General features: G+C 44.2%; 1 protein-coding gene across 1 annotated transcript; it reads left to right on the top strand.

Moving 5' to 3' along the window:
• Positions 1 to 3,451: 3,451 nt before the first annotated feature.
• On the top strand, positions 3,452 to 9,947 carry LOC122180825 (maestro heat-like repeat-containing protein family member 2A). Its single transcript, XM_042872740.1, has 13 exons — positions 3,452 to 3,491; positions 3,781 to 3,902; positions 4,042 to 4,164; positions 4,300 to 4,465; positions 4,620 to 4,718; positions 4,833 to 4,984; positions 5,328 to 5,471; positions 6,000 to 6,092; positions 6,377 to 6,446; positions 6,562 to 6,675; positions 6,778 to 6,851; positions 7,184 to 7,340; positions 9,796 to 9,947. The coding sequence occupies exons 1-13, from the start codon at positions 3,467 to 3,469 to the stop codon at positions 9,945 to 9,947; spliced, it is 1,491 nt and encodes a 496-aa protein (XP_042728674.1). The 5' UTR covers positions 3,452 to 3,466.
• Positions 9,948 to 11,536: the final 1,589 nt, after the last annotated feature.

The raw sequence follows: 11,536 nt of genomic DNA, 5'->3' as shown, positions 1-11,536 counted from the left end.
TACGCTTTCTTAAAAAAAGATCTTTTAAGTATTGAAACATGATACAAACCTTTTGGTCAGTGGTTTAAAAGAACTCAGTAAAGACGTGAATACTACCTCAAAATTGTATATCTGTGTAACCTGCACCATGCTTCATGTACTCTCCACTGGGTGTCTGGGACTCAGAATGTCCTGACACTTTGACTGATAGCAGAATTTTGAATGTAGCGCCTGCCTCCTTATTATGCAGAGATCAAACCATAGAGTAAGTACTCCCTCATTCACAAAAGAAACCTTTTCTGGCATAATTTTAAAAGTTAATTTGGAAACTTAATGTGAGAAGATTGTAAGCTAGCCAAACCACTGAGGGGGATCTGCCTGGGACTGTATTTAGATCAACCTCTCAAAGGATAAGACAGTAAAAACAGGAAACACAGCAATTACAAGTTTTAAAAAGTACCTTTATATTTTTTTCCCCATTTCTACTTATATATTTTCTTTGAAACCTATGTTTGCTCTATGCTTAAAAGCCAGGGTATTGCTTAATTATGTGAAAAAGACAGATACACCCATGTTTATAGCTTCCTATTGACACCAGGCAGTGTTTAGTGTAAATAGAAACAAGAAACATACCTTTATCTCAATTAAATGACAATTAAGAAAATTCCTCCAGGTACTTAGGCAGATGTTCTGCAAGACTGTGCTCAATGGAATGTTGACAATCATTGTGGTGGCTGTTAGCTCTTCCAATTAAAATTCCTGGATGCAAATGTTTTGGAGAAATCTTTGACTGAGATAGAGTCTGCATACAAAATCGTATTTTTTTTTATTTTTTTTTTTTTATTTTTTTGTAAGCTTGGAGCTATGGGTTCAAAGACATTTTTAAATAGGCTTGAAGGTATATTTATAAATGATGCTAGCAGCCTTATAGTTCTGAAAGTATTTAGGGCTAACGGTAAATCCTTGGATACTATTGATGATTACTTAGAAAATGTCCCTAGAGAAAACAAATTTCATTTATGACTGGACAGTTTTTTTTTACACAGACCATCAGCTTTTAGAACACCTACTTGTATTAGGTCAGAATCTCTATGATCATTTTTGGGATGAAGACATTATCTGTTGAAAAAGAACAACAAACATTTCTCTCTATGAAATCCAGACAAGGAACAAGTGGCAATACGAGTGCAAGCAAGGCAAAGCACCTTTCCTCCTTACTCTGTTACATTTACCTTTACAGAGGTTAAAGGAAGATTGTGTTTTTTACGTGTACTAAAAGAATCAAACTATATGTATTGCTTAATGAGTCCCACCACATTTTCTTAATTGGTTAGACACACATTTTGTAAATTTTATAAAAGAATTTTCAGACTACTCCGGAATATCTTGCCAGAGGAGGCTTCAAATATGTCCAGAAATAGTTATTTTCTCAGCCTCTTTTTTCTATTAACCTGACCAGTACAGACATTAACAATGTCTGCCGTACTCCTAAGTATGCTGAAAATTTTTGCATTTATCACCATAGTGATAAGGAATCTGGACAACATCTTTTATGTTATTATCAGAGCAACAGTCCAGGAAGTGATAATGCAGTAAGCAGGGGAAAAAAGAAGAAAAAGATGTGGTCCTTCTAGTCTACTATAACAAACATGACAATCAAGAGTAGTCATTCAATTTCATTTCTGCTATTAGATTCTATCTTAGGGCAAAAGGAGTTATATAGAGTAGTACAGCAAATAGTGAAACTGTTGTTTTTTTGGTTTTTTTTTTCCAGTTTTTTTTCTATTATAAGGCTTCCAAATTCCTACTCAAGAACAAATACAAATACAGAAGCACCGCTGGGGCCATACCTGAGCCTCCTGAGAGTCTCCTGAGAACTGAGCATAACCACTCCCTTCATCATCTTTGTGGCTCTGTGCTGGACTCTCTCAAGCAGTTCCCTGTCCTTCTTGAACAGAGAGGCCCAGAACTGGACCCAATACTCCAGATGCGGTCTCATCAGGGCAGAGTAGAGAAGCAGGAGAACCTCTTTTGACCTACTAACCATGCCCCTTCTAGTATGTCCCAGGGTGCCATTGGCCCTCTTGGCCACAAGGGCAGAGTGCTGGCTCATGGTCACGCTGCTGTCCACCAGGACCCGCTGGTCCCTTTCCCCTACGCTGCTCTCCAACAGGTCAGTCCCTAACCTATGCTGGTATGTGGGGTCATTCAGAGCAATTTAAATCCAGGCCACAGGCAGAGCTGTCAGCTGCTGCAGCTGGGCTGGAAATCTGCTCCTGCTGGTGTTCGCCATAGGGAATTAGGCCAAGGGAACAGCACTGGGAGCTCAGTCTCCAAATCCAATGTTTAAAGGGAGCTTTTTTTACACTCATTTTCACACATGCCTATTTGTGTGCCTTCATGCCATTGCAGAGCTCACCTGGCTGCATTTCCACATGCAAATAATTGGTATGCGTGTTTTCGGTGCTTGTGTATGCACGTGCATACATACACACTGACGGGAGGAGAGGCGTTGCATTAAGCTGACTGCATCTACGTTTGAAGCAGATTTGATAATGACCCTAAACATGGACCCAAGTGTTTCTTCTGCTGCTAATTGACCTAATGGATTTCATATTTGTATTTGCGGTATTTGTCACCACAAAATGCCAAGGAATCCTCAAGTTTGATAATGCCCCTCTCCTTACTCACTCAGCTGCAGCCCCTTACACAATACTTTGTCTGTCTGATTTACACAGAATTCCTGACAGGACCAACATACACCCTGTGTGAATACACAGAAACTGTAAATACACAGTTTCACTAAATGTCAGGGATTGGAAGGGAACTTGAAAGATCATCCAGTCCAATCCCTCTGCCTTAGCAGGAACACCTAGATTAGGTCACACACGAATGTGTCCAGGCAGGTTCTGAATGTCTCCAGAGAAGGAGACCCCACAACCTCTCTGGGCAGCCCGTTCCGCTGTTCTGTTACATTCACCATAAAGAAGTTTTTTTTTCTAGTATTAATGTATTCATTTTTGATCAGATGCGGTGGAGTCTCCTTAACATCTCTGACATGTGCCCCCAGTAGACAGCAAAGCTCTCTGGAGAGGTTGTCTGGGCAGCAGATGGGGGCCTCAGTGCCTCCCGGCATGGAGTCCCCAGTCACTAAGACAATGCCGGGCACCGGTGCCCAGCAGCTGCTCCCTGGCAGGGGCTCTCCATCACCCGCTGAGGTCATTCCCTGCGTCAGCATGGAACCGGAACCCCAGAGCTGATTGCATCACACAAACGTGCTGTGTTTGAGGGCCTGCAGGGTTGCCCTGGGGACCTGACCCGGGGCGCGCCATTCATTCTCTGTGAGGTGACACTGCAGTGTGGTGTCACAGTGGCTGCGTCATACACCCTTGTGGAGCGGTGGGAGCGGTGGCTCAGTCCGCTTGTGGGACCCGCAGGAAGTGGAACCAGAGAGAGCTTTGTGTCTATCTGGAGGCATCCTGCTATCATGGAGAGGCTGAGAGCCCTTCGAGGTGAGTCTCTCCACCTCTCTGGACACCATGCTGCTGCCCGAGCACATGTGTGCTTCCAATGTCTGTTTAGGACATTGTGCCAGCAGCACTGTCCTTGCTCTGCCGAGTGCAGCTGCTCACCGTGGTTTCCCCAGTACCCCAGCAAGGGGAAAGCTCCCTCCCCTGTCCCCACCAACCACACGCAGCCTCGTGCTGTGGAGCTGGAGGAGCATTCCTCCCACAGCTGGCCGCATGCTAGGCCCTGGCTCCAAGCAACACCTGCAGCAGCTGCTCTGCTCTTTCCTTCCAGGTCTCTTTGCTTGTGTGGGCTGCATGCCCAGGCGTACGCTTCGCAGGGAGAGAAGCAGGGTGTCAAGCCCTGTCCCTACCTGCGCTGCGACCTTACTGCTTCAGCGCCTGCAAGATCAGGAGGTGAGCTGGGGACATCCAACCAGCAACCCTTGTCCTCCTGGCCCAGGGCCACGGTCCCGTGGGTGCCAGGCCCGGCAGCACATCCACAGAGCGATGGGTGGCAGCGGGCAAAGCGAGCGTGACTGATCCTTGTCCCCAGGGTGACCGAGCGCAGGCGTACGGTGAGCTGGAGAGCGCCCTGTGCCAAGACAGCAGCCGCCCGCCGTGCGGAGTGGTGAACCGGCTGCTGGCAGAGGTGTCCCGGGACCTGACGGCAGCCCAGGTGAGGGCTCACTCCCAAAGGCAAAGGGAACCGCCTGCCCACGCTGCTGTTCTGCTGGCGGATGGTGGTGGCTTAGCTCTTCCAAGGGCCTCAGGCGGTCTCCTGGGCCGCGTGTCACCAGTGACTCTCTTCCAGGGCGTGACCAGCAATGTCAAGACAGCTGCCAGCAATGTCCTGGTGGCTCTGGCTCGGACGCACTTCACCTTGGTGATGGCTGAGCTCCAGAGCCACCTGAAGGCCACGGGGGACATGTCCAAGGAGTTGGTGCTCATCACCCTGAGCAAACTCTTCAGCACCTATGGTAGAGTACCCTCAACCTCCTGACATCTACAACAACCGGGAAAGGGGTCTCTGCCCTCTGAGTGTGATCTGCACTGAGCTGGGGGCTGCAGGGCTGCTGTCCACCTACCTTGCTGCCGGGGCTCTGACTGTGGCCCTCTCCTTCCTCTCTGCAGCTCCACAGTGCATCCCCTTTGTGTGGCTGATGCTGGCAGGCCTGCGCAGTGTGGTGGGCCAGGTGAAGAGTGGCCAGATCCTGCGCATCGCTTGTGCTGGTGAGTGCCGGCCCCAGAGCAGCCATGCCGCAGACTCTCACAGACTCCGTTTTCTCTCACTCTCTTAAAAAAAAAAAAAAAAAAATTATTTTATTTATTATTTTGTTTTTTCAGTTTTGAAACAGTGGCTGGATGGAGTCAAGAATTACTTGTCCTCAGGAATGCAATGCCGCTGGAGTGCCATGGAGAAAGAGCAGATCTATGAAAACCTTCATGAGCTGCTCTTCTCTGTGGTGTGGAACTGGCAAGACTGCCAGGAGGAAAAGGTGAGCACTGCTGCATTGCCAGCCCAGGATGGCAGCAGGGGCACCCATGTTGGCAGCTCTGTCTGTGCCCAGTGGGCTGAGAGCTGAGGGGTGATGAGAGGGAGTGGGCTGGCTCTGCAAAGGGCCCTGAAGTGGCTCTGTGCCAGGGAGCAGCTGCATGTCACAGCACTGTGGCAGGAAGAGCTGGGGATGAGGGTATGGGGAAAAGCTGCCTGCCCTCCAGAGCAAGCCCATCTCCTGTTGGGCGTGGGGGTGTGGGGAAGGGGAAGGGACAGGGAAAGCCCTCTGCGTAGGAAGGGCAGACCTTCAGTCTCTGATGCCGGGCCTCTGCCATCCTCTCCAGGACAAACAGGCCGTCCTTGGGGCTGTGGCTGCCATGTTGGAGGTTCTCCTGCAAGAGGAGCAGAACCAAGAGCAGGTCTGGGAGCAGCTCCTCTGGCTCGTTCACCCGTGTCAGGAGATCCAAGACACCTGCAGGGTGGCCAAGGTGAGTTGTTGTGCAGGGCTCAGGGTAGACGTGGGGCCCGTGCAAATGCCACGAGGGGTCAGGGGGATGCAGGAAGGAGGTGGGGAGCCCTTGGAGAAAGAAGGAATGGGTGTTCAAGGGAGCTCTGAGGCTTCCTGAGCTCTTCAGTCAGAGAAGGAACAAGCCAGACAGGAGCCAGGAGGGAACCAAGAATCACTGGGGCTCATCTCCTGGGGATGGGAAGCTTCACCATCACTGTGGGGCTCTGAGTGCCTGAGGAGCTCTATGCTAACAACTGGGGGGACCACATCCAGTTGCATCTGATGGGGGAGAAGTGGGCTGCTGGGTGGCAAATGCCTGCAAATGATGCCCAAACACGGCTCGATTGAGAGCAGAGAGACTCTCTTGGTGCCGCTGGGAGGTGGGGGATAAACAAGAACGCCTGTGCAGGAGCTTCTCCCTGCAGAGCAACAATTGGGAAACAGTTTCTCCACTCGCAAGTGGCTAGATGTGGCTTCATCCCTTTCTTCCTCTCCTGCTTTCTTGCAGAGCCTCACTATCTTCCTGGAGGCCTTAGGGGGCATTGAGTCTGTAATCCCAGGGGACAAGTTTCTGGACGTCACCAGTGCCGTGTTTTACCAGGTAAGGGGAGCCTATCCTTGCGTCTACAGCAGTTTCCCTCTTGGCTAAGTCTCAGGAGGACTGCAAAGCTCTGACCCCTGAATAAGGCGGCTCAGCCTTAGCTCCTGCATGCTCAAGGCTGTTCCAGAGCCACGCATGTACTCTCGGGGATGCTGTGGGGTGGGCTGGGTTTTGTCTGCCTGTCCTCTTCCCGAGAGTGCCCAGGGACACGAGAGCGGGCAGCACAGTGTCTTTTCCGTCCTCAGTGCTGATGTGATTGTATCAAATGGACCTTGTTCCCACAGCTCTATGACGACAGCAAGCAGCACAGCGAGGCTGATCGTGCACAGCTGACCCACTGCATCATGCTGCAGGGTAAGGAGAGGAGCTTTGGCGATGCTTGGAGCTGCCCTGGCCAAAACCTCTCTCACAAACCTCAGGACTGGGCGTGAGGTTGTTGCTAACATAGCGTGGGATTTCCTCCCTGCAGCCCGGATCTGCCCAGAGGAAACCATCCTGTTTCTGCAGTCGCAGCTGGGCGATGACTGGGAGCCTGGATGCGTGGCAGCCCTGGGTCTGCTGGGTGCTCTGGCTCACTCTGATGGTCAGTACCACGGGTTGCTCAGTACCACACCTTGGGACTTCCAGGGCTCCCTTCTGCCATCTGCGTTGTGGCTCCGCTCATGCTTCTGTGCATCTCTTGCAGAGCCCATGATGACGGAGATGCTGCCCCAGGTCGTCGAGGCTGTGCAGCGTCTGTGCAGCGACCCCAGCATCCGGGTGAGCTGGTTTGGGAAAAGAAAGCGCTGTCGGGGTGGTGATGCTGCTGCCAGCACGGGCAGGGCTGGGGTGACTAGAGAGGTGCTGGGGCATTGACCAGACGGTCATGATGGCTCCTGTGGGGAGAGCAGGCAGAGTGGAGCGGGCAGGTCCCTGTGCTGTGCATGGAAAGTGCACAGCCTGGTGCTAAGGCCTGGCCCTCACCTCAGTAGCTAAAGCCTCTCCACTGCTCTTGGTGTCTCTGCTCATGCCCAAAGGGCTGCCCCGATGTGCAGGTGGCTTCCCTTTGCCTTCTGACCAGGAAAATCACACCCAGAATTGACCCCTTGCAGGTGAGGACGGCTATTCTGTATTTCATCAAGGATCTGCTCAGTTCTAACACCCGGAGCTGCTCAGCCTGGGATGTGGTGGGGCACATCTTCAGGGAGTTCAGCCGCGCCACAGGAAGAAGGGTAAGGGCAGTGGGCAGCATCTCCTTTTGGAAGACCCGTGCTGCTCAGAGGCTGATGTCCTCAAACTTTTTTTATTATTATCATTTCAACTGTTTCTTTTTGAGACCAAGGATACAATCCATTATTTATAACCAAACAAAATAATTTATTTCCCTCTTACCTTGCACATTTCTTTCTTTCTATTATCTTTTATTAAGTATTAACACATATTTAATTTTTTTCTTCTTGTTGATCAGCGTAACACAAATCTTAACTAATTTACTGACTACTGTCTCTGGCTAGTCTTTCTCTGACACTGTATGTTGGTTTTGCTCATGTTTGTGCAATGTACAAATGTCCAAATGAAAAGTTTAATATCTTGCAGGCTGATAGTCTACTCATACTTTTCCAAAACATTACCCGTAATTCTAATGAAGAATTCCATTTAGCCAATGACATTAATATAATCATCTGCCTTAGGCAGTGCTTAACTTTCTTACTGTTTTCATCCAAGATTCTTCCCTTTCTCCTCTCTGTTCTCTTCTTTCTTTCTTCCCTCCTTTCTCTCCTTTGTTCTTCTCTCCTTTTTCTCCTCTTTTCTCCCCTCCTTTCTCCTCTCTCCCCTCCTTTCATCCCTCCTTTCTCGGCTCATTTTTTTTCTTAATCCTCTCAGTTTAGAACATTATAATTGCTGCAATTTATTATATGTATTTATTATGTTTTCTTAGCAGTTGTATAAAATTCAGCATGTTCTCTCTCAGATAAAATTTATTAATTTGGTCTATTAGTCCCTATTTTAACAAAACTGTGCAGATTTTCCAGTAGTGCATTATTCCAAATTCATATCTGTGCCTATTTTAACCTTCCTTTTTAGCCCAAATAAAAAACAAACAAAAACAAAACCAATAGTACTTCAAAAGCCTGTTTCAGTAAACTAACAGGAAAATTTGGGTAAAGTAAGAAAAAGGAATATTTTCATTTTCTAAAGGCTTTCACAAATATCTGGAACAGTTAAGAACAATCACAGTCCGCACAAATAATAATTCTGGAAAAATATCTTCACAGTAAGTATAAATGTACAAGTTAATCAAGAGGGAATGCCTCTATAATCTTTGGTCCAGTATTTATGTGTTTTTGTTGTATTCAAAGTAAAATATAGTCACTTGTATTAATCATTGTGACGTCTATCAGTCACATTGCAGAAAAGGATGAGAGAACTTGATTTTATTGGTTTGTTTTGTTTTTTTTTTCCCTGAAATATGTATTGCTTTTCCTTGTGGAAGATGGAGAGAATTGAGGATTAAAAAAAAAAAAAAAGCAATAGGAAAGTTGGGCAATTACTGTAACTACTGTAGCATGTTATCCTATTACTGCTAAGTATAAAAGTTTCTGAGCTTTTGCTTCCAAAATGTCATGTCAGACAAGACCCGGATTACAGCTAGAATTTTTTAATCTTCTGAGTAGAGAAGTCCAACATTTTTATAATAGGATGTGAGCAGTGATACTCTATTGTCCATGACAATGCTACAGCTTTTCAGCTAAGTTTGGCACTAGCTGTATTTTGTGTCTGACCTTTGAAGTAGTGAGTCATTTAAATTTCTTCTTCAGGAGAAGATTATTAAAAATCTGTTTCTATGAGATTATATTTTTAGACAGCGTTTATATTCCGTTTATATAGAAAGCAATTTGTTGCCTATATTCCTGTCATATTCATTGTTTCACAGGAATTCCAACACTAAATAAGGCTAAATATGACTAGTACTAGAGACAAAAACCTTCAAGGGCATCCCCAGTACTGCAGGATGTAGCAAGGGTTATGTATTCAATCTGAATCATTCACAGTGTGAACTAGGGAATTTCATCACTGGAGACAGGTTTCGCTTGTTGAAAATGGCATAAGGAATAAATGTTGATGACCAAAGATCAATTGGTCATTGTAATAAAACTATTAGACCTAACATATTGCCTAAATTTTAAATTGCATGTTTACATTGTCTTTCGTTCCATGTCCAGTTCTGTAAATTTAAATAAGGTGGGACAAATGTTATCACCATGTACTGAAATATAAACAGGAAAGAAAATGTATTTTGGCAACTAAAAATATCATGACAGAACTTGAGGAGAATAAAGCATATTATTTCTTCCTCTTCCTTTTTAGTGTTTTGCAGGATGAACATGGTAGGTTAAGAAATATATCTTCCAACCCATCAAATTACAAAATTAGTTATGGAAATAAAGTAATAAAAATAATGCAGATTATAAGGTTTATTGCTTACTTGAACTTGCTAAATCTCAGGAGGATTGGTTAAAACATATCTGAATTTGATAATATGTTTTTTAGATTAAAAAAGCTCAGGGATTAAAAAACAAAACGAAGCAAGTCACTTTAAAGATGCACTCTCACTTTCCCTCCTGTTTTTTTACTTTTCTTCTCCTTTCCTTCAAATTTATTCTCTTAAAATTTCTGTAAAATATAAATATTTTGAAGTACAGTCTAAAATCTTGTTATTCAGGACAAAGAGCATTCAGAATAAAACGGATCCCTACAAAAGATGAAAACACCCTAGAACAAACAGAACTTGAGTATGGAGCATCAGAATGTAACAGACTATGCTGCCACCCTAAGGCTCTGCTGAACAACTTGGCAGCATTTATACAGCTCTAATTTAGCAATCCAGGTGGAATGAATATGTACTTTGGTACTCCTTTTCCAATAATCAGCTAGGCTGATGTAATGGCATCAGTAATTTTATTATTATTATTTTTTTAATTGTACATTTTTTAAATGTACCTTATGGGTCTTTTGAAATAATCATTTCAAAAAAAAGATTGAAAACACTTTTGACATTTCTCTTTGACTCTTATCAGATAATGTTTTCACATTAGGGTGCAATCCACCTCAGATTTAATATAGAGTTTTCAAATTAAATAATTTTCTCTTTTTACAATGTGAATTATAGTAGCTGATAGCAACTTGATCTGAACTGGGTGTATCCTTTTGGCAACAATTAGGAATGTATATCTCAGTTCTCTCATTTATACAGAATGATTGATCTGGATCCCACATAGTAACTTGAAAATGGTTCATCTCCTTATTTTTTAATGGGTGTTTTCTTGTCCACAACATATGCATGTCTAATTTGCCTAAGTGTGACATATGGCTTCCCAGAACTCATTTTGTCTGGAAGCTTATGTGGTATAGGAAGATTTGGAAATTCTGCTCTACTCTTTCTTATATTATGTCATTGAGTGATTGTGTGCTGCATTATTTGACAACCTCCTCTATCAGCTCATCAGCATAACCTGCAACATGCATAATAATTACAGTTTCATTTCAGGAAATACATGAGAAAGGGTCAAAAATGTGTCAATCTGTCTAGCTTCTTTTTCCATCACATCTGTTTTACTTAGTAGCTGGACATAGTGAGACTGCCTTATAAAATAATAATGCATTTTTAAAACTGGGGTAATCATTTATGCTGTCACATTGCTTATGCATTGTTATTTTATAAACTGGCTTTTGGAGGATTTCCTTATTAAATGTGATATTTTAATAATATTATATGAAAATTAATATGATCATATTACCATATGCACACTTGACCAATTTCAAAATATGGGAGAAAAATTCTGTGTAAAGTTTAGCATTATTTAATGAGCTACGGTTAGCATTCTTTTCATACATGACTAACGGGTTTTTAAAGTTTGTTTTAGACACTGACTGTGATACAAATGTATCTCTAGACGGCTGTATGGGAGTATAAGCTGCTGTTATCATCTGGTGTATGTAACAGTTGATTCCATAACATGTCTTCAGTAAATTTATTATTTATGAATATTAAGTTAAAATAATTTATTCCTAGTAAAGGGATAACTATATTATTGCTATTTGATAAATGGTCATTAAACTTACATAAAATTTTCCATGTTTTGCAGAATATCTTTTTTGACTTTAGACTACTCTAAGTGTATCATAACCAGACACACATTCACAATCTGTGCACTATATAATTAACATTTGAAAGTTTCATGTTATCCTTACCATTAGTGTAAAATTTATTTGTGATTCAGTTGCCCAATAAATTTATGGAAGGGCTGAAGAAAGTATACATGTGCTGGTTCACTATATTTCTCCCGAAGCTTGCAAATTCGCTTACTTTTCCTTTAAAGCATAAGAGAAAAGACTCACAGAAACAGGAAGAGCTCTCTTGTCTGTAACTCATGTAAACTAGTACAGGCAAACACTCCTCAGAG

This window comes from Lagopus leucura, unplaced genomic scaffold (assembly GCF_019238085.1).
Source record: "Lagopus leucura isolate 7727_CA_CO unplaced genomic scaffold, USGS_WTPT01 Super-Scaffold_100008, whole genome shotgun sequence".
NCBI classification, from domain to species: domain Eukaryota; kingdom Metazoa; phylum Chordata; class Aves; order Galliformes; family Phasianidae; genus Lagopus; species Lagopus leucura.
This window is presented reverse-complemented; position numbering and strand designations above follow the sequence as displayed.

Bases quoted from the DNA above. Each gene is read 5' to 3' on its own strand.
- LOC122180825 (XM_042872740.1), top strand. From the start codon at position 3,467: ATGGAGAGGCTGAGAGCCCTTCGAG. The intron at 4,719-4,832 runs GTGAGTGCCGGC...TTGTTTTTTCAG, and splicing joins CCTGCGCATCGCTTGTGCTG to TTTTGAAACAGTGGCTGGAT. The intron at 7,341-9,795 runs GTGCTGCTCAGA...CTTGTTATTCAG, and splicing joins CATCTCCTTTTGGAAGACCC to GACAAAGAGCATTCAGAATA.